The 22,199-nt window shown below is 44.7% G+C and overlaps 1 protein-coding gene across 3 annotated transcripts in view; it reads right to left on the reverse strand.

Annotated features, from left to right (window-relative positions):
* LOC309541686 (cytosolic phospholipase A2 epsilon-like) overlaps positions 1–17,845 on the reverse strand; it is a 77,174-nt gene extending 59,329 nt beyond the window's left edge. Inside the window, exon 1 of one of the 3 annotated variants that reach the window (XM_082239837.1) lies at positions 17,766–17,845. Coding sequence is in view for 1 of the 3 variants with exons in the window: in XM_082239836.1 (XP_082095962.1) it covers positions 12,954–12,986 (33 nt within the window). In the remaining 2 variants the exon portion in view is untranslated. Of the gene's footprint in view, positions 1–12,953; positions 13,078–17,765 lie in introns of those variants that run through there. The other 2 variants (XM_082239836.1, XM_082239838.1) reach the window with 2 other exon arrangements.
* Positions 17,846–22,199: the final 4,354 nt, after the last annotated feature.

Genomic DNA, 22,199 nt, shown 5'->3' on the forward strand with positions numbered 1-22,199 from the left:
GTAGTGGGAAATCATATGGAGCCCACCGAGGAACCAAAACAGGAGCGTGCCATGACAGAACAACTGAAAGAAGAGGACTTTGCTGAACCTTGGGCACCAGGGATGGAGGGACTTTTGGCCCAGCAAGAAATTGAGTCTTTGGATTTGACAAATGAACTTGGAAAAAACCAGATTCTGAAAGATAAAGTTTGGCTGGAAATGGGGGGTTGGACTGACCCCCCCCCCCATGCAGGGATGTTTGGACTCTCAGAATCTGGCAATGGGCCGTCAGAGGTTTGGAGCTGTTGGGACTTATCTTGGAGGGAATTGGAAACATGTTTACTACTTGAAACATGTTTTAAAATACCACATGGAGTTTAGTCTGGACTATGAGAAAGGGGCTGATCTGTCGAAAAGGGTCAAAAACACTTTCAAGCTGGAGTTCCCACGAGTGAAAGGAAAATATGAAGAAGAACTGCGGAAGGGACATGGAAGAGATTTGATGGCCTTGGATATAAGAGCACCAGGTTAAATGGGCCAGACTAATTGGGACAAAAAGACTGACAATCCCGGGACCGGGGGGAGGGGACGCTGGAAGAAGATTGGATTGTTTTTATTCTTTTTTTTTATCGTCAGAAATGGTTTTATGAAAGTTGCAAAAATGTTGAAACGAAATTACTAGGCTCTTGTAAGAATGTTTAAAGAATTAGGTAAAAAGGTAATGGTTATGAGAAGTTGGTATAAATAAGATTTAAATTTTAAGTTTTAAGGTTTAATATAAGATAAGATGTGACAATTTATCAATCAAGATACAAGAGATGGGAGGAGGAGGTGGTCATGGAAAGAAGGTAATGAAAGTGGAGAATTTGAAAAGGATGGTTTTATTTTTTCTTTTTTATTTCTGTTTTTGTCTTTTTTCTGTAATTTTGTCTTTTTGTTTTCTTTGTGATTTTAAAAATCCTTTTTTCAATAAATATTGTTTTAAAAAAAAGAATTCTGGCCATTCCTCCATAATGAAGTTGCTCGCACTGAGCTCCTCCCCCTTTCCCCCCTGCTTCTATGGCGTCTGTCCATGGACAATTATCTCTGTGCTCTTTGTTCTTGCACCCGTAACGAATGCCACATTTTGGGAGAAGGGGGTTGGTTATGCTATCCAGAAACATGCTCTGCCTGCTCTTCCCCTTCTCCTAAGACCGCATAACTCTGCTGCTCGCCTGTCTCTGAGCTGTTATCTTCCTCAAAGCCCTGCTGTAAATTGAGACTGCCTTCCTCCTCTGGGGAAGCTACAGGAGAGAGAGAGAGGTGGTGCAAGGCCACAGAAAGGCCTTTGGAAGAAGAGTGGCAGAGAAAATAGTATTCCCTCTGCAAAGTGATTCCTCCTTTTCACATGCCTTTACCTGTCCTCCCTAGCAACTGGGTCATCTCTCGTTTGATGGGGGTGTGGACAGTTTTTTGGTCTGTGGCGGGGAGGGTTTATTGACATTTGCCTCCCCTGCAATTAAAACAAGAATTATGGAAGATAACAGCAAATATATTGAATTTCTTTTTTCTCTTTGGGGCGTGGGAGTGTTGGTGAAATAATTCTAACCTGTGTCTTCTGGCTAAATGCCAACACTGTCAAAATCATCTTCAGGGCTGCTCCACATAAATAGTTTTAATAATAAATATAGGACGCTGTACAGTTTCCTTCCCCTATATTCATTTAATTGAGCTGGATGCACAGCATATTGTAGGGTGTGAACAGCCAACCAACTTTGCCCTGCTTCAGGACTTTATGAGAACTTCTTTTATCTTCTTTGAGTCACTCCATACTCTATCTTCTTCAGTCTGGCTCCCAAGCTGCTCTGTACATAAAGGCTCCTGAATCGCTTTTATGGAGAATATTGAAACAGCTGTAACATTTTCCTCTTTAGGTAGAAGGAGAATAAATGTGCAGGCGCAAAAGCCTCTCCAGATTGCAGACAAATCGGTCTAAGAGCTTTTGTTGGAGTATTTCACACCCTGCAACATGTCCCAGAGGAGAACTGGGACATGCATACATGACGCGATAGTGCGGCCGTGCCAAAACTGAATGTCCCTATTAAATAGGGACAGTTGAGGGGTATGGTATTACTTCAGCTTTCATGGATTACCAAGAATGATGATCAGCATCTGATGATGTGTACTTTAGCTGCTCTGCAGCTTACGCCATAATAAAATTGTTAGTCTTTAAACTGCCAGTACTGTTCTCTTGGTTGCTTTTCTAAAATCCACGATCATATACCTGATGGAGTTGTTGCAAGGATAAAAAGACTGCAAAACACTTTGGAGAATTTGAAATGCTTTTACTAAAAGAAGGTGTGCAGAGCCTGTAAATAGTATGGGAGCATGAATTGCACCCTGGCTGCCCCAGCAGACAGCCACACATTGGATTTGCCAAGGATCAACATGTAAAATCCAGTGGTTATAAGCTTGATGACCTGGTTGTGTTTCAGAGTTTTTTTCTTTGATATTTAGGGTTTCTTTTTCATGTTTAAAAACCTGCACATCTCCCTACCTCCCCCATTTCAAAGAAGGGGTGGGCAAGCTGGAGAGGGGCTTTTTTGTTTTGATTATTCCTTATCTATCAGTATTATGTTTATATCCATTCTACCATTTCTCCAAGGAGCTCAAGGTGGAATTCATGAGTCCCCATGTTATCCACTCAACAAACCTGTTGGTTAGGCTGAGATACAGCGATTAGTTTCATGGTGCCTTTAACCCTGGTATCCCAGCCAAGTCCATGTAATATCCTACCACATTATTCCAAATTCTGGTAAAGACATAGAAGTTAATACGCTGGGGCAGGAGAATAAAAAGGTAGAATCATAGAATCATAGAATCATAGAGTTGGAAGAGACCACAAGGGCCATCGAGTCAAACCCCCGACCAAGCAGGAAACACCATCAGAGCACTCCTGACATATGGTTGTCAAGCCTCTGCTTAAAGACCTCCAAAGAAGGAGACTCCACCACACTCCTTGGCAGCAAATTCCACTGTCGAACAGCTCTTACTGTCAGGAAGTTCTTCCTAATGTTTAGTTTGGATCCATTGCTCCGTGTCCGCTTCTCCGGAGCAGCAGAAAACAACCTTTCTCCCTCCTCTATGTGACATCCTTTTATATATTTGAACATGGCTATCATATCACCCCTTAACCTCCTCTTCTCCAGGCTAAACATGCCCAGCTCCCTTAGCCGTTCCTCATAAGGCATCGTTTCCAGGCCTTTGACCATTTTGGTTGCCCTCCTCTGGACACGTTCCAGTTTGTCAGTGTCCTTCTTGAATTGTGGTGCCCAGAACTGGACACAGTACTCCAGGTGAGGTCTGACCAGAGCAGAATACAGTGGCACTATTACTTCCCTTGATCTAGATGCTATACTCCTATTGATGCATCCCAGAATTGCATTGGCTTTTTTAGCTGCCGCGTCACACTGTTGGCTCATGTCAAGTTTGTGGTCAACCAAGACTCCTAGATCCTTTTCACATGTACTGCTCTCAAGCCAGGTGTCCCCCATCTTGTTTTTGTGCCTCTCATTTTTTTTGCCCAAGTGCAATACTTTACATTTCTCCCTGTTAAAATTCATCTTGTTTGTTTTTGCCCAGTTCTCTAATTTGTCAAGGTCGTTTTGAAGTGTGATCCTGTCCTCTGGGGTGTTAGCCAGGTAAAGGTACCCCTGCCCGTACGGGCCAGTCGTGAACGACTCTAGGGTTGTGCGCTCATCTCACTTAAGAGGCCGGGAGCCGGCGCCGTCCGAAGACACTTCCGGGTCACGTGGCCAGCGTGACAAAGCTGCACTGGTGAGCCACCACCAACGCAGCACACGGAAACGCCATTTACCTTCCCGCTATACAGCGGTACCTATTTATCTACTTGCACTTAGGGGTGCTTTAGAACTGCTAGGTGGGCAGGAGCTGGGACCGAATGACGGGAGCTCACCCCGCCGCCGGGATTCGAACCGCCGACCTTATGATCAGCAAGTCCTAGGCACTGAGGTTTTACCCACAGCGCCATCCACGTCCCAGGGGGAGGGGAATAGTGTTTTGTAATAGATCTTGGAATTTTATGGGAGCCCTGTGTTGAAGGCTAACTAATTCAGGCTGAAATCCTGTATATACTTCTCAGGGAGCAATCTCCATGGAATTCAATGGGGCTTACTTTGAAGAGTAATGTACGGTAGTTATTGTGCCATGAACCCACAGTAGAAATTGTGGCAGCAGGGGTTCTTTCTGAACCAAGGTAATACTAGGAATGTAAAAAGTTGTTGATTTCATTCTGATGTATAGTAGAGAAGCGTCTTTCTTCTTTTTCAGTGTTCTTCCATTCCACATAGCAAAAACACAATTTGATCCAGGGTTGTTTTTTCCCCATGGCAGGTCTTTATATAAACAATGCTACCATTGTGCAAGTTATGTTAATTTGTGATAGATATTTGCAGCTTTGAAATTAAGTGTCAACAACTGCCACTTTGCAGGAAGTCAATCTGGTCCTGACAGTGAGGGAATATGCAAACAGCAGCCATTTCCACACCCATTACTGTTTTGACTGGAATTGTCACTGGGGCTGTTGTTAGCGTCTGTCTGTCTTTGTCAGGAGTCCAGGTTCCCAGCTTGATAAGCGTAGGTCATTAAAAGGAGGATTTATTGCAAAAACCAACAGATAACTCCAGACAGCTCGAACGAAGCCTCTGACATCATTACTCAAGATGACCCTTCTAAAGACTCCTTCTGGGATCTACAGAAGATATTGAACTTATGACTCTTACGTCTCTTGTTTTGCTTCCTGTCTAACAACCCTCCCATATGCTGACCCTTAGGACTTAGTGGGTCAGCTCCACCTTCTTCCTGGTCTAAGAGGCTGACTCTGAGACTCTTTGCACCTTTTTGTGCTTCTAGCGAGCTTCCGCTGTGCTCTAGCCTGCACTCCATTACTGCCTTGTCAGCTTGCTCATCAAAGTCAAGAAGAGCTGAAGATGTTCCTGTCTCACATCTAACTCTCCCTGTTCCTGGCTGCTTTTTGCAGTTGGCTGCAAGCCTTCACTTAGAGCTGGCTCATTCCTGACAGTCTTTGACATATCCAGACTCTCCCTGAAGCTCTGCTTGCTTTTCGCCCCCACCAGTGCTTTGGAGGGCAATGAGGGGGCGTCTTTGAGAGGCGTCTTCCTCTCTTCCACATGAATTACTTGCAGCTGCCCTGCCAGTCTTCCTGCCTTTCCACTACTCCTCAGAGATGACGAGGCTTTTCCAACACCTTTAGGTTGGGGGTTCAAAGTTTTCCAGTTCACTGGCTTTTTGAGAGATCCTTCTTCACTTTTTGTGACCTTCCGTCACCACCCCTTGCAGTGGCAGAATTACTTGCTCAGGACTCATTTCTTACACTTTGTCCTTCTTTTGATTTCTAATAAACGTATACAGCATTTTATTTCCCCACAGACAGGTGATCATTTTTCTGGTTCCATTCCTTTTTCTTGCTGTGACTCCTTCATACTCCTAGAGCATCAGGGGTGGGGAGGTGGGAATCACTTATGGAAACAAGTACCCACAGTGTTGTTTGACTAACTGTTAATGAAAGTTGTTGAACTTTCGGGGGTGGGCATTTTTGAATAGTTTCAATTGTTGTGGGAAAGATGTTTGCTGTGGCAGAAGGCAGCTGCAGGTACTCTTTTTGTCTATTATTAACTGGGGGGGGTGGAGAGAAGTTTTTCACTCCCTATGAGGGCAGCAGACTAACAATTTGATTTATTTGAATTTTATATAACTGTATTCTTTATCAGGTTACTTCCAGATGACACAGACTGTTTGTTGAGAATTTGTTTGCAGAGCGATTAGATGACGTTGCATTAAGCAAGTGCTACCCCACACTTTCCAGGGTATTTTTTCATTACTTTCCTGGTTGCAAAATGCCCAGTCTTTTGGAGAAGCGGGTTTGTTGTGCAGGAAATTCAAATCCACATTAATTGTGCAACCTGAATATGCTGGTATGTGACTGAATCCCTGAAAATAGTGACAATGGGGGGGGACCCTCAAATCAATTTCCAATACAATAAAGCAATAAAGAAAAAACTACAGTTGAAGTTACAGGATAGCTCAGTTGGTTTGAGCATCTTCTTCTTCTTCTTCTTCAATCACTCATAGCCAATAATAATAATAATAATAATAATTATTATTATTATTATTATTAATAATAATAATAATAATAATAATTTATTTTATTTATCTCCTGCCCTCCCCAGCCAAGCCGGGCTCAGAGCAGCTAACAACAGTAAAAATAGCACAGTTTACATAAAATCACAGTCAATTAATTGAAATACATTCTAAAATCAATTCAGAATCAAATTAATGGCAACCATTGGGCTAGAGTTCTATGAGGATTACAGATGGAGAGAGGGGGTCAGACTGTACCTTGGCCAAGGCCTAGTGGAACAGCTCTGTCTTGCAGGCCTGGCGGAAAGATGTCAAGTCCCGCAGGGCCCTAGTCTCTTGTGACAGAGCATTCCACCTGATCAGGGCCACGGCCGAAAAAGCCCTGGCTCTGGTTGAGGCCAGCCTAACCTCCCTGTGGCCTGGGATCTCCAAGATGTTTTTATTTGAAGACCATAAGGTTCTCCGTGGGACATACCAGGAGAGGTGGTCCCATAGGTATGAGGGTCTTAGGCTGTATAGGGCTTTAAAGGTTAAAACCAGCACCTTAAACCTGATCCTGTACTCCACCGGGAGCCAGTGCAGCTGATATAGCACCGGGTGAATGTGATCCCACAGCGAGGACCCCGTAAGGAGTCTTGCTGTGGCATTCTGCATTCTGCACCCAGAATGTTTCTGGGTCAGTCTCAAGGGCAGCCCCACGTAGAGTGAGTTACAATAATTAAGCCTGGAGGTGACCGTCACATGGATCACAGTGACTAGGTCAGGGCAAGAGCAGTAAGGAGCCAACTGCTTAGCTTGGTAGAGATGAAAAAAATGCCACCTGTGTTATAGCTGCAATCTGCAACTCCATAGAAAGGGAGGTGTCGAAGATTACACCCAAACTCTTAACGGACGGTGCTGGCACAAATTGCGCCCCCGCAAGAGATGGGAGTTGCCCCCCCCATCCCATATCGTCCTGATCCAGCCAAAGGACCTCTGTCTTCAAAGGATTTAGCTTCAACCGGCTCCCATGTAACCATCCAGCCACAGCTTCCAAACATCTGATCAGTGTGTCTGGGGCCAAGTCAGGATGGCCGTCCATCAATAGATAGAGCCGGGTTTCATTAGCATACTGATGGCAGCCCAAACCAAAACTCCAGACAAGCTGGGCGAGGGGGCGCATACAAATGTTGAAAAGCATCAGGGAGAGTATCGCACCCTGAGGCACTTCACACACCAAGGGAGTGGCGTGGCGACAGTTCCCCCCCAAGCGCCACCCTCTGTCCCCGACCAGAGAGAAACGAGCGCAGCCATTGAAGGACTGTGCCCTGAATCCCCACGTTGTCGAGGTGGTGGTCCAGAAGTTTGTGATCGACCATGTTGAAGGCTGCTAACAAGTCTAATAGATATAAGTGGCCCCAACCCGCCTTTATCCAGCTGCCTGCAGAGATCATCTGTTAGGGCGACCAGAGCCGTCTTGGTCCCATGACCAGTGCAGAAGCCGGACTGGAATGGATCCAGAGCCGATGCTTCATCCAGAAACCCACCAAGTTGTTCAGCAACCCAAGTAAGATTGTCTTCCATAAGTGATTGTGGAGGCCAATTCTGGATCCACATGTCCTTCTACAGGACATAGGTTTCTGAGCGGGAATTGATCATGGTGAGGGTTTGCCAAGTTTGCCTTCCTCTTAGTGCATTTATCCCTTTCGTCCTGAGTTCGAGTGTCTTCAGAACCCATGACACCTTTGCTAAAGGCTGTTCTCCAATCAGAGGGCTCACAGGCCAGTGTTTCCCAGTTGTCGGTGTTTATACAACATTTTTAAAGATTTGCCTTGAGTGGTTAAGAGCGGTAGACTCGTAATCTGGTGAACCAGGTTTGTGTCTCCGCTCCTCCACATGCAGCTGCTGGGTGACCTTGGGCCAGGCACACTACTTTGAAGTCTCTCAGCCCCATTCACCTCACAGAGTGTTTATTGTAGGGGAGGAAGGGAAAGGAGAATGTTAGCCGCTTTGAGACTCCTTCGGGTAGTGATAAAGCAGGATATCAAATCCAAACTACTACTACTACTACTACTACTACTACTACTACTCTTCTTCTTCTTCTTCTTCTTCTTCTGTTGACCACCAGCATTACACTTACCAATTTTAAGTTCGGAATAGGCTTCGAGCATAATGTTGATAACACCAGCATTGCAGGTTCAATCCCTGTACGGGGCAGCTGTATATTCCTGCATTGCAGGGGGTTAGACTAGATGGTCGTTAAGGTCCCTTCCAACTCTACAATTATATGAACATAATATCATAACGACAAATGTAAAACAAAACAAAAAAATAAAACTAAACAAACAAAACAAAACGCACCTACACTTGGACTAACTGTAGCAACTTTCTTGGAAGCTGTCCCAGTACTTTGAGTAATAAAAATTGTTTAACTGGCGCCAAGATGATAGGGAAGGTTGGTGCCAGGTGTGGGTGCCTGAAGACAGCATTCAAAAAACAGGGTGATTCCCAGTTACTACCGTATTTTTCGCTCTATAACACGCACCTGACCATAACACGCACATCGTTTTTAGAGGAGGAAAACAAGGGAAAAAATATTCTGAATGAAACAGTGGACGTATCATTTTTGTGCCTCATGCTGTGGCCACAGACATGTGATCTGATGGTGAATTTGGGGTGACCCAATGCAAAAATCCTGAGAATCCCTGTGGATCCATGCTTTGTACCACTTTTTTGCACCATTGCAGCCCCAGGCAACAGTGGGTGCGTGATTTTTGGGGGGCAGGCTGTAGCCATGGACATGCTATGTGCTCTGATGGTGAATTTTGGCTGACCCAATGCAAAGATCCTGAGGATCCATGTGGATCCATGCTTTGTAACCACGTTTTTGCACCATTGCAGCCCCAGGCAACAGTGGGTGCGTGATTTGGGGGGGGGAGCAGGCTGTAGCCATGGACATGCTGTGTGCTCTGATGGTGAATTTGGGGTGACCCAATGCAAAGATCCTGAGGATCCATGTGGATCCATGCTTTGTAACCACATTTTAAGTGGGGAGGGAAGGAAAAACACAGAAGGCTAAGAATGCAGGAGAGGGCTATAACGTTAGGAAAGGAAGGCAAAAGTTCCCCCCCACCCACCCACACAAGCCAGCCAGCGCTCTCTCTCTCTCTCCCTCCCTCCCATCTGCATGTTTTCCGGCTGCCTGATATTTATTTTTTTTAATTGCCTTGACAGAAGAAAGCATTTTAACTGCATTAAGAACTATTTAGCAGCGAAACCTAAGCTTTGCCATCCCTTAAGAGGTACACAACACTGTAATCTTCCAGATCGCATGAATTTACAGGCAAAACACTGTTTAAGGATTTCATCCTTTTAAATGGAAGAAAGCATATTTGAATGCTGTGTGTCCCCAAAAACAAAAAGCAAGTCAAATCAGAATTTTAAACTGAACCTGTAATCTCTCTCCCTTCACAAACATTGTTCCCTCCGGAGCATGGAGAGGAATTAGAGGGACGCTCTGCTTTCCTCTCTTCTTGCCTGGAGGGGAGGGGCTTTCCCTGCTCTTTGTTCCGTTTCAGCAAACACAGCAACGAAACAGAGCGGGAGGGCAGTAAGACCCTGAAGCAGAATGCAGGAAAGCTGCCACTTCCTCTTCTTGCCTGGAGGGGAGGGGCTTTCCCTGCTCTTTGTTCCGTTCAGCAATTGTGAAGCCCGATTTGATTTTTGTCTGATTTTTCGGCTCCAGGGACCACACATTCGCTCCATAACACGCACAGCCATTTCCCCTTCCTTTTCAGGAGAAAAAATCTGCGTGTTATAGAGCGAAAAATACGGTATTTTCAGTGGCCACTAGTGTTTGGCTACCATCCTTACCCTCTCTGCATGCCCTTGAAAGAATGCTACATTATGTTATTCAAAAAATTCCACACACTTGATCCTACAAATTAACAAAAACTCCCCCTTCAAATGTACCACATACTAACGGAGTGACAATTTTGTGGGACTAATTTGATCAGCCCTAGTTCTGATAGAGAGGTAAGCACTTTGTTACTTAAAATTGGACCGGTAACCAATGAGTGGGGGGGGGGGGGAACGGGGACTGAATAATAATACAAACGTTTGATTTCCCAGGTAGTGCTGTGTAATTAAATGTCAAGTCAATTTGACTTACGTAAACCTTTGACTGAAAAGAAGTTGATTGTCCAAATGCAGCCTAATAAGTTGTTCGTGTATGTGTGCGCGCACACACAACTACTTCACCAATCCCGTCACACAAGTAACAAACAAGCCTGGAAGCTTCTGTAAACAACTAGTATTAAGACACCTTCAAAACAAGCCACGGTATGAAATCATCATATCCTTTTGCTTAATATGGAAATTTTAGTTTGCTTGGAATCCTATCCATAGTTTCCTGGTTTTGACATAATGGGAAGTTATGGTTTGCTGCAACTACCTCTACTCATGTGGAGCAATGAAGCAGCACGCCCAACTCCCCAGAGACTGTGATCTACTCCCAGTATAACAAAACTGGCAGTGATCTACCCATTATCATTGGAGGGAGGAGGAGCGTGGGTGGGGTGGAGTGGGTGGGTGCAAGGGGAGGACTGACCAGGGTTGTTGAGCTTTTTTTAGGGGGGGAATGGCATAAACAACAACAAATGCACACAGAGCCAAAGCCAATCATCCTATCACCTATCACCATCAGCTAACGCCAAAGGACCACCCACTTGATGCGGAGGAACACAGCAGGGGGGCTGGGATGGAGACATTCAGGCCCCCGTTTTTTAAATCCCACAATCAACCAGGATCCCGGAATCATGGTCGGCCAGTTGAACATGTCTGATATAAGAGATAAAAGCTTGTGAGCAGAGCAAGAATGTCTGACTAAGCAATTCTCACACAGCCATAAATCTTAGCAAGCAGTTTTAGCAGGGATTGTAATGCTCTATAAAATAACTCGTTTTGGGTGTCAATGATGCTGTGTGCTCTTCTCCTGGCAGCAGACTTCACACCCTGATGAATGAAGCAAAAAATCCAGCCAAGCCCTCCTGATATGGTACAGCTGTTGGCTATTTGCAGTTTAGTAGCGCTGCAGAGAGCTTGCTGAGGAGACCATGCGTTTAAAAGGGACTCAAAAATAACTTAAACAAGGTTTTAATAACAAAACCAAAAACTCCTTATACACTAAATACATCAACAACAAACCAGACCCAACCACCAACCCATCCCCCAGGGTAATGAGGGAGCTAGGTGCTGCTCCTTATATATTATGCCCAAATGCTGACACAGCTTAATTAACACAACCTAGCAGCCCCTGCTATGTTTCACAGCATATGTTTCACTGGGTCTCGTTATTTGCCTTGGCCCTGGCCCTTAAAGACATACACAACTTGTGAAGCAATAATGAACCTTCACATTTTAAAGTGACCATTCAACAACAGCAGCATGATATCAATGCAAAATAAATATACAAATCAGCCAACTCACTCCTTGATTATATTTGCAAGCTGCTACGGGCTTCTTAAGAGTATTCTAAATTGCTGTTTTTAGTTTTTGTAAAGAAAGTTGCCCAGTGCTATTTTTCTAGAAAAAGAGGTGCCAGAACTCACCATAAATGCCTCCCTTGTTCTCTTATAATGGCAATGACATCCACCTGAGAGGTGCCAGAACTGAGTTCAGGTGAGTTCCAGCTGGAAAAAAAGCCCTGGCATTGCCCATATTCCCTTACCCATCCCTCCTCCTCAAAACGGAATGGAATAGCTATGTACCAAAACTGAAATTTTGTAGAAAATTGCACCAAGACTCTGGCAATTTATCTTAATGCTTATGGTTAAAAGAAGATGGCGAAATCATATTATAAAGAAATCACAGTCAAGGATTTCCACAAAATCTATAATGCAGTCATGACAGAGTATAGGTAAAAAGTGTTGGCTATATTTTTCAGAACCCATAGACAAGATTATGGCCCCTTAAATTAATCCTGAATAGCAACCACCTCCTGCTGTCTCCTCTTCTAATCAGTAAACATTACCTACAAAACATACATTGAAAGTATCACAATTTAATCACCCTTATTCTGACAAGCTACATGAGCAGCAGAATTCTATACACGTCCCATCCAAAGTGAGCCACACTCAGTTCAAGTAAGTCAGTAAGTCAGTAAGTAAAGAATTCCAGACAGAGTATTAAGGCATTGCTTATCAAAGAAAACAAAGCTTGAAGGATGCACTCTATGACTTTATTTCCTTCTAGAGTTCGACAGATTACTTATAAAGTTTTATTATTACCATTGCAGGCATGCAGAAATAATAATACTTTATTATCTCATTCCAATAGTAATTACCAGCCCAGAATATTAAAGTCCTCAGTAAAGGGGAGTAAATTACAAAAGAAATAAACAGAAACAGAGCACAAGTATATTCCATTATATTAAAAAATCAGAAACTAGTCTCTCCTACACTTTCAGTCATAAACACATAAACTAGTCTCTCCTGCACTTTCAGTCAGCCCTGAAATGGAAAACAATACATACATATTTTTGTCTAAATACAGTGGTACCTCAGGTTACATATGCTTCAGGTTACAGACTCCACTAACCCAGAAATAGTACCTCAGGTAAAGGACTTTGCTTCAGGATGAGAACAGAAATTGCACGGTGGCAGTGAGAAGCCCCATTGGCTAAAGTGGTACCTCAGGTTAAGAACAGTTTCAGGTTAAGAACTTAGCTCCGGAACGAATTAAGTTCTTAACCAGAGGTACCACTGTAACTAGATTTTTAAATAACTAAATAAGTGGAACACAACATTAATGTTTAAAGTTTAGACATGTTTTCTTACCTCCTTTGCATTAGAAAAGGATGCCAACATCATTTCAGTTGCATGTGGTCTGGGGCACAAATCGACAATTGGATGTTAGCACCTGGCAGCGTTACCTCTTATAAGAATATTTCAAACTAGCAAGTACTCAGTGTGTTTAATTATGACTCTCAGAGCCTCGCCCCTTTTCACATTTCAGTAACGTGAGGCTACAGGAATGAGCAAATGACGACCAGATTGGATACAAGTTTCATCACATACTTCAGTGTTGCTGGCTGTTTTTTGTTTAACGAACACCTGGAACTGCGGAAGAGAGCTAGATCAGGTCTGCGGCATGGAGGGGGTGGGGGCACACACCACGATCTAGTTGGAATCACCTTCCCTGCTGCACCTGATATGTCAAGTCAAGTGACCTTTATTGGCATCCCATAAGAACATTCAGAATACATTCAGAATAGATAGGCCAGTGTCATCTCGTCGCCACCCCAACAGCACAGTCACCCTCCAAAGGGCAGAAGAGGTGAGCAATCCGCCTCATCTCTGTGGGTTTCCAGCAAGGGCAGGATCCTGTAGCATACTTCGGTGACAAAAAAATCAAATAGAAAAAGAAGAGGAGGAGGAGGAGGAGGAGGAGTTTGGATTTGATACCCCGCTTTATCACTACCCGAAGGAGTCTCAAATCAGCTAACATTCTCCTTCCCCTTCCTCCCCCACAACAAACACTCTGTGAGGTGAGTGGGGCTGAGAGACTTCAAAGAAGTGTGACTGGCCCAAGGTCACCCAGCAGCTGCATGTGGCGGAGCGGAGACGCAAACCCGGTTCCCCAGATTATGAGACTACCGCTCTTAACCACTACACCACACTGGCTCTCCAGTGTGGAACTTAGCTACTGTCTTGGTGAGCTCCTGGCCTCTCCCCTGTAATAAGAGGCGCATAACCTCCATCTCTGGTTTCCATGCTGGAATACATAGATGGCGGAGATCATCATACATTTTACGTTTAAGGGCCATGTGAGCTAGAGTTTCCACCAGGTGGGCATCGCACGGGCAGATCCTATCTCCTTCTGCCAAACCCGCAAACCTACCCCAAAGGAGGTTAGAAGGATTTAGCCAGTGAAAAGGCCCTTCTTTCTTGCGGGTTAAACAAAAATTGTAAATAATTAAGATTAAATTCCTGTGCCCAAGAGAGTCGAAAATAAAGGGGGGAGCATGTTTTTCCCCCGCAGCTGAGATTAGTTCCTGGTGATCTACCTCCCACAGCCTAGTTTTTAACATGGTCTTGGTGACTGGGAAAGCCCAGGAGATCCTCTGAAAGCCCGAGTTGCCGTATCTTTGGTGCACCTGATATGCCCACTGGAAACTTCCACTTCCATTAAGGCACTGGGAGGTGGATTCCAAATGGGGCTGCAGTAGAGGCCCCAGTGTTAAAGCTGTACACCCCACCCCCAGCCCCACTCAAGCTCAGGGCAGCTCTTGCTGTCTCTAAAACGGAGGCACCAACTTCTCAAAAAGATTGCAGGAGCCCAACACAAGGTCCTGATGCCATGTGTTCGAAGTTGCACAGTGTCATGTGACATTGCCAAGAGCCAGGGTCAAAGCCAAACATGGTGGCAGCATGGCCCTAGTGGCTGGTGAGCCCCGGTCCTCTCCCCCCTCACACACACACAAGGGAAAGACAGGGGAAGCAGCCCATGGCCACAGGCAGGAGGAGGAGGAAGAGGAGGAGGAAGAGCTGCCAGCAGGGAGGGGGAAGTGTCTCAGTCCCTCAGAGTTGGCACCTATGCTCTAAAACAAAACAAGGAAACAACCACACCATGGCAAATTGTGGGATAAAGTTGGCCAAGTGAAGTCTTTCCGCATAGTTTCGTAATCCAGTGTGGGGATTTCTAAACATTTGATGACTGAAATACACTGTTCCTGAAAACCCTGGGATTACTGGCTGAGAGTGTTTTAAAGTGGTTTTTAGGCTGTGTTTTTAATATTTTATCATTGTTGTGCCCACCACCCTAGGCTCCCTTGGGAAGAAGGGCAGGGTGTAAATTGAATGAACAATTTTGTAATGCAGCTACAGGTGGCTTCAGTTTGTGAGAAGAGGGGTAGAAGGGACTGCTTAACACCTTCCTTCCTAGCTATTTGTTAACACCACCCCTCTGCCTACTCCCAAGAGATAAAATATACAGCACATGGGGAACCTGGGAAGGGTCCGTCACTCAACCTGAAACCACAGCTCCTCTAAAAGGTTGCTTTCTTTTAGGAATCAGACAAAAGCTTTCTACTAAGTCATGAAAGTATTTTGTTTGCAATATTCATCTAATTATTGTTTACTTACTTGCATGTCTCATTTTGCGATTTTATGTTTATGTTTTTATACTTTTAACCATTAAAAAATAATAATTTATGATCAAGAGAAGTATGGAAATGATTTGAATAAAATCTTACATCCTGAGACTCTCTTCCCTACCCCCAGCCCAGCCCACCGCTTCCATCAGGTATGTAAATTTGGCAGGCCTGGAAAATGGGAAAGAATGCCCAACCAGCAAAAAGGAAGCCAAGATTATTTACTTTTTAATCCGGTACATTGCAGATGTCGTAGCTTTTCACCACAATTATAGGGGAATGATTATGGCATCTTGAGTTGACAGTGTAATTGTTGTTTAACGTTTTGAAACAATATTAAATATGAAGTTCAAAAAGCAAGACAGAGATTCATGGTAATTCAAAGCACCTGTTGTTCTTTTTTGCAATTTCAGCTTTCAAAATGACATTAGCAAACAAAATATTGGAGTGTGCCTGCTAAAAAATGGGCTTCAGGTAGCAGGTCACTTCACATGAGACAACCTTACACATACTTTGTGCCCAGTTCACCAGATTATGAGACTACCGCTCTTAACCACTACACCACACTTGTCAGATTTCAGACCGATGGGTACAGGTGTGTGACCTTACGCTAAGCCCCTTTAAAGTTTATTTGAGAGAGAATGATTTATCTCACATTTTGCCTTTGTCCTCTAAGAAGCTGCCTTCGGGCAGAGGTAGATTTAGGGCAGCGTGAATGGTTCCACTGCAATGGGTACCAAGCCAAAAGGATGCTGCAGGGTGTCACAATTGTGGTGGAGTGAACTGAGGAGAACGGAAGGCAAGGGGACCAATTTTGGCCTCACACAGGGCGCCACTGAAATTTGAAAAAAACAAAGTCAACCCTTGCCTGGGGCAGCATGAGTCTTGTCAGTCTGTTGAAATTTGAAAGGATATGCTAATGTAGTGCTTGCGCACAATGCATGGCGAGGCCCCGGAAATAAACACATGAACACATGTATATTGGGTTAATGGGATAAATAAGGCCACAACTTTATTGGTTACAGATGTGAGCGGTTTGGCTTAGGCAATTGGGTGAAGCAAGACTAACCTGACTCCTGCCCATCTCTTTAAGGGTCAACAACCGGAAGGGGGAGCCCTATGGTGTACATCAAATGAGCCCCCCCCCCCCGGTCACCGTTGGGGTTGTGCCATGACCCTAGCCTACACCCAGGCTTCAGATAGGGACCACACACCCCGGATCCCTTTAACGGGATACCCTTAACGTGGAGGGGCAGGCGGAGGCAACAACCTCCCCTCCCATAATAAGGCTTACCCAATGCCTAACCTTATAAAGTTGTGACAATTCCTCTTAGGTAGGCGAAAACCAAATGGCCAGTGCCAATTACGCCAAGTGGAAAAATTCCTACCTGGCCCCGACAGCCAGGCAACCAACATAAGTCGTAGCAAGGCCATAGTCAAACCACGCAAGAAAAGAGGGTGGGTGGTCTGGGAGATCCCACGGCTGGAAGTAGAAGGAGGTTGCTTCCCTGGCCACACCAATATTCAAACGGGCGTAGCCACGCCCCAGGCAAGCCATGATTGGCCGGACAGAATATGATGTGGCCGGAGTTCCTGCTAATGAGAGCGGTTTACCTCCACCCACTCCAGGGTCGCTGTGGGGACCCAGATCCTGCCCGCAAAGCAGCCCCTCCTAAAAGGGGGAGCTGTCCCATAAAACTGGGGAGGGGGTGACAGAATCACACATATATGCACATATATGCACGCAACAAAGAACACAATCATAGGGTCAAACAGATTGCAGTGCTACTCACACACCTGCAAACAACAACAACAAGGAGTTTGACATTAAATGCAGCTACTGCTAGGGCCAGAAGAGGATAGGGTGGTGGTGAGTGAAACTAAGGCTGTGTACACATTACCATGTACTATTCTGGCTCCAGGTGCTTGTATCTGTGTACACATGGCATTGGCCGTAAAAGAGAGTGAGCTGGCAAAGAACAATGGGAAATGGACAGAGTTCAGATACATTGCTTCAGTGCATAGCTGTCAACGTTTCCCCTTTTTAAAGGGAAATTCCCTTATTCCGAATAGGATTCCTTGCAAGAAAAGGGAAAAGTTGACAGCTATGCTTCAGTGTTACTTCCCAAAGCACGGTGATTGAAGAGAGAACGTCATTTCCTCATTGGAAGCTGGAGCTATCAGTCTCAAAACCACATCCCTTTCCCTCCCTCCTCTATGCCTAGCACTGTTCATTTTACAGAGGTTGTTGCAAGGGGTCTGTGTCGCTCCAAATATCTGTAGCTTCATAAGTGGGTCATTTTGCATCTGTCTGCTTCAGAGACGCACCACTACACTATGGGCAAGGTCCAAATCTACCCAATTTTATTTGCCTGAAGTGAATTCACACCTCTATTCATTTTACTTCTGCCAAACCAGCATGAATATGGGTGTGAATTCACATGTATGGAGTCAATATGTATGTATGTGAATTCACATGTATTTCACAATCACTTACCTGAGAGATAGTTGGCAGGAATCAGCAGCTGTGTTAAAAACAATTTCCCTTTCTTGCCTTCTCCCGTTTACTGAGCATCACCCAGCTGATTTATTCTTAGTCACAGATCTCCAAAGATGTGCAATATTCAGAGCGGAGGGGAGAAGCATTTACACGCAACTCTGGAAAAGAAACTCAAGAAGGGCAGTCAACTGTGAGTAAGGTGGAAGGAGGAGACCAAACTTTTCATGCCACCATGTGACTCCTGTACTCAGGGAAAGGAACAACAGCAAAACAACCATAGGAAAACATCAGATATTGCATGAGTCCCACCAAGCCCTTGCAGCTGCAACTGGAGGAATCCTCCCACACTGAAGTCAAGGCAAATTACTTGGAGTAACAACTACTTAAAACAGGAAAGATCTCAGAACCTGAACATCATCCTATAACACAATTATTGTGTAATATTATTGTGTAATATCTTCTCCAGGGGCCATTTGTCTCACCTGCACTCCACATCAAATTTCTTCATTTCAAACATCTTTATGCTGACTTTCATCAGATAAGATTTCAGGGTGGTCTACAACCAGGGTGTCAGGTGGCAGAGGAAACAACTTCCACAGCAGGTTGCCAGGGACGGATAAGACAAGAAAAAGTCCTTACAACCTGCTTTTTATTCAATATATACAGAGAGAGGCTTAGAGTGCAGCCTCTTGGAATAATGGTGTTGTCTCGAGTGAATCTCCACCCCACCCCCGTCTCTTCAACTTTCTCATTCATCAAGCTCAAGTTCTCTACTACGGGTGCTGAGAAGTTCCCTTTGTCTTTGAGCTCTTTGTTCTCCTACTTTCAAGGCTCGCTGGGTTCTTGGAGGTAGGGTCTGGGATGCTTTCTAAAGACACTGTCCATCAGCTGTCACCTCCCTGGTGCTTCCTCTCCTCCTCCTCTCCCATTATTTCCCAACTTTCCCTCTCTGCCTCTGAACTGTGAGGGCCCTCAGACCCCTGTTGTAAGTCTAAACTGTCTCCCTCTTCTCTGGAAGGGTCATGTCAGGGAACTGCCATCAGCTCAGAGGCGAGAGGTGGAAAGGCAGTTGTGTTATAGGGAACCTCCGAAGATCTTGCGAAGCAGTTCCTCCTCTGGCGAGGAGGAAAGCCCTGCCTCCAAGTAGGGAGGAGGTGCAGGGACCAGGAGATGCTAGGGAGAGCCTCAACATTGAGCCTGAGCAAAGCGGAGGGGAGGGAAGTACCCCTTTGCCAGCGCCCACTCTGCACAGTAGGTTTCGGCACAGAGAGTGGAGGAGAAGGATGGGGGTCACATGGCTGTTATGCTGGGGGAGGTACAAGAACCGGCCATGCCCAGATTCTGCCAGCGACTGAGCCAGACATGAACTTGCGACGCTCCACACTGTAAATAACTTGCACTAATAATAAAGCTGGAAAAGACAGGTCAGAGTCTTGCCTGTTTGCTCTCAAGCAACCACACCACCACCTGACAGGTCAGGCTGGGGAGGCAGTCTCCACCATTCCTCCTCTGCCCAGTCCCTGACACAGGGTGAATCATAGTACATATTGACTACCATCTGGGCTGTGATGCATGTGTCATAGCAGCAGTCAGCATCTAAGAAGATGGAGGAGGTGGAGAGGACAGAGAGTGAAGAAATAGCTTTGAGCGAAGGTGCACACCATCTCCGTGGGTGAAGACACGAGGAATAAAGGGTGGAATGAACTAGACCCAACAAATTTCTGGGATTAAAAATTAACCACAAATTTTTTGATTACTGATGTAGATAAGCTTAGGCATTGGGTGTGTATCCATTATTAGCCTCCCGGGGGAAGGCTGAGGTTAGGTCAGGGTCAAGCCTGGGTTATGTGCAGTGGTGAACCTACATTTCTGGGGTCCTGAAGCCTGAGGGGCCCTTCGCAACCAGCAATGAAGTCTGGGTAACCACTGTTATCTTCTTCCATGGGGTTGCGTACAACAACCATTACAACATCTGTGCTACTGACTTTCAAACTTTGGGACTGTTGAAATATATTCAGCAAACTGGGAGGCGCAGAAGACAGAATCAGAATTCAAAATGACCTCAACAGATTTGGAGAACTGGGTGCAAGCTAACAAAATGAATTTCATTAGGGACAAAGGTGAGATTCTGCACTTAGGCAGGAAGAACCAGATGCACAAATATAGGGTGGGGGACACCTGACTTGTACATGTGAAAAGGATCTAGGGGTCTTGGTGGACCACAAGCTTAACAACAGTGTGATGCAGCAGCAAAAAAAGGCTAATGCTATTCTAGGCTGCATCAACAAAAATATGGTGTCGAGGTCAAGGGAATTAGTAGTACACTATTCTGCCTTAGTCAGAGCACACTTGGAATACTGTGTCCAATTCTGGGTACCACAATTTAGGAAGGATGTTGACAAGCTGGAACGTGTGCAGAGGAGGGCAACCAAGATGATCAAGGGTCTGGAAACAGACTTATGAGGCGCTCTTGAAGGAGCTGGGTATGTTTAGCCTGGAAAAAAGGAGGCTGGGAGGAGATATGACAGCCATATTTTATCTTAAGGGCTGACACATGGAAGAGGGAGCATGCTTGTTTTCTCCTGCTATGGAGGCTAGGACTCAAACCAATGGCTTCAAGTTGCAGGAAAGGAGAGTCTGACTAAACATTCGGAAAAAACTTTCTGACAGTAAGAGCTGTTTAGCAATGGAACAGACTCCCACGAGAGGTGATGGACTCTTCTTCCTTGGAGGTTTTTAAGCAGAGGTTGGATGGCCATCGGCTGTGGACGCTTTAGCTTAGATTCCTGCATTGCAGGAGGTTCAATTAGATGACCCTTGGGGTCCCTTCCAACTCTAAGATTCTATGATTCAGCAAAAAATGAATAGTTGTGTAAAAGAAAGAACCGTGAGTAGAAGGGGGACCTTCTGTACCAGAAAGTGGGTGTGGATAGTGCAGCTGAATGGGGCACAGCTGTGGACAGCCTGAGGAAGTAGCATCTAACAGGGGCTTGCCTATAAAAATCAAATCTAGAGTGAGAGATTAGGGTAATGTCCACTTCTTCTAGGAACTCTTAGGATAGTTTTGTGGGTGAGCTGAGATTTGGGACCTTGGGTGAGTTTGGACCTTGGGTAAGAACCGGGAGGCTGCATGGGAGAGTGCCTCAGAAGCAAAATGAACTGATATTGATTTATATATATTAGTAGCTTTGTATTAATGTAACATTTTTATATGTAACTGTATCTTTGAATGGTATTGTTTTAGTTGTATTGTTGCTTCAGGTTTCTGTACGCCGCTTAGATATATTTTAAATATTTTAAGCAGTATGGAATGTAAATAATCATCAATTTCCCCATCAGATTTTCCCAACTTGGTGCCCTCCAAAGATTTTGAACTATATCTCCTATTAGTTTCAGCTATAAAAGCCAATGGTGGGGTATTATAGGAGTTTTGATTCTAAACTTCTAGAAAGTGCTATGCTGAGGAAGACTGAAATAAAACAGCAGTATCAACACCATAGTGAAACAGGTATAGCCACAACATATGCCAAGGCATTACAGTCGTACCTTGGTTTTCTAACAACTTAGTTCTTGAATGTTTTGGCTCCTGAATGCTGCAAATGCGTAAGTGACTGTTCTGGTTTGTGAACTATTTTTGGAAGCCAAACGTCTGATGGGGCTTCCACGGTTTCCGATTGGCTGCAGGAGCTTCCTGCAGCTAATCAGAAGCCGCACTTTGGTTTCCACACGTTTTGGAAGTCAAATGGACTTCCAGAACGGATTCCATTCAACTTCCAAGGTACGACTGTATCCATCTTAAAATGTCTGTGTTCAAAATATTGTTTTGACTTGCTGATAAAAGTTTGTCATGTAGGTTCTGGGTACACCTATTTAGGTGTACTGAAAAATTTTTCCACTGCTGAAAAATGAACAAGAAAAAGGGCCCACCCTTGTAGTTACAGCATTTAAAATCTAACAGGTTGCCATGCTCAAATACAGGGTCCAAAAGTAAACCAGTGTCAATAGGTAAAGCTTTTGCCATAATTGTATTTCTGTGTATGTTCCAAACATCTTTAAAAACTGCCTCTTCGCTACAGATTCTCTTGGGTCTTAAGTTCAGTGGAGGGACCTTCTTGGTGGTTTCACTGCCCTCATCAGTTCAGGTGGTGGAGGCCCAGGAGAGGGCCTTCTCTGCAGCAGCCCCTAAATTATGGCATTCTCTCCTTACAGAGTTGTGTCAGGTACCTTCATTTTGCAGCTTTTATCATGTATTGAAGACACACCTCTTTAGCCTAGACTTTGATGCTTGATCCTCATAGCTATCAGTATTTATTTAGGAACCACTTCAATTGTGATTGTAATTTGTTTTAAACTGTTTTTAATATTGTGTTTTAGATTGCTGGTTTACTCAGGCATTTAAATCCACTGAATTAAGCATGTACAGTATAAACT

The sequence above is a fragment of the Podarcis vaucheri genome (assembly GCF_965113315.1).
Source record: "Podarcis vaucheri genome assembly, chromosome: 1".
Lineage (NCBI taxonomy): Eukaryota > Metazoa > Chordata > Lepidosauria > Squamata > Lacertidae > Podarcis > Podarcis vaucheri.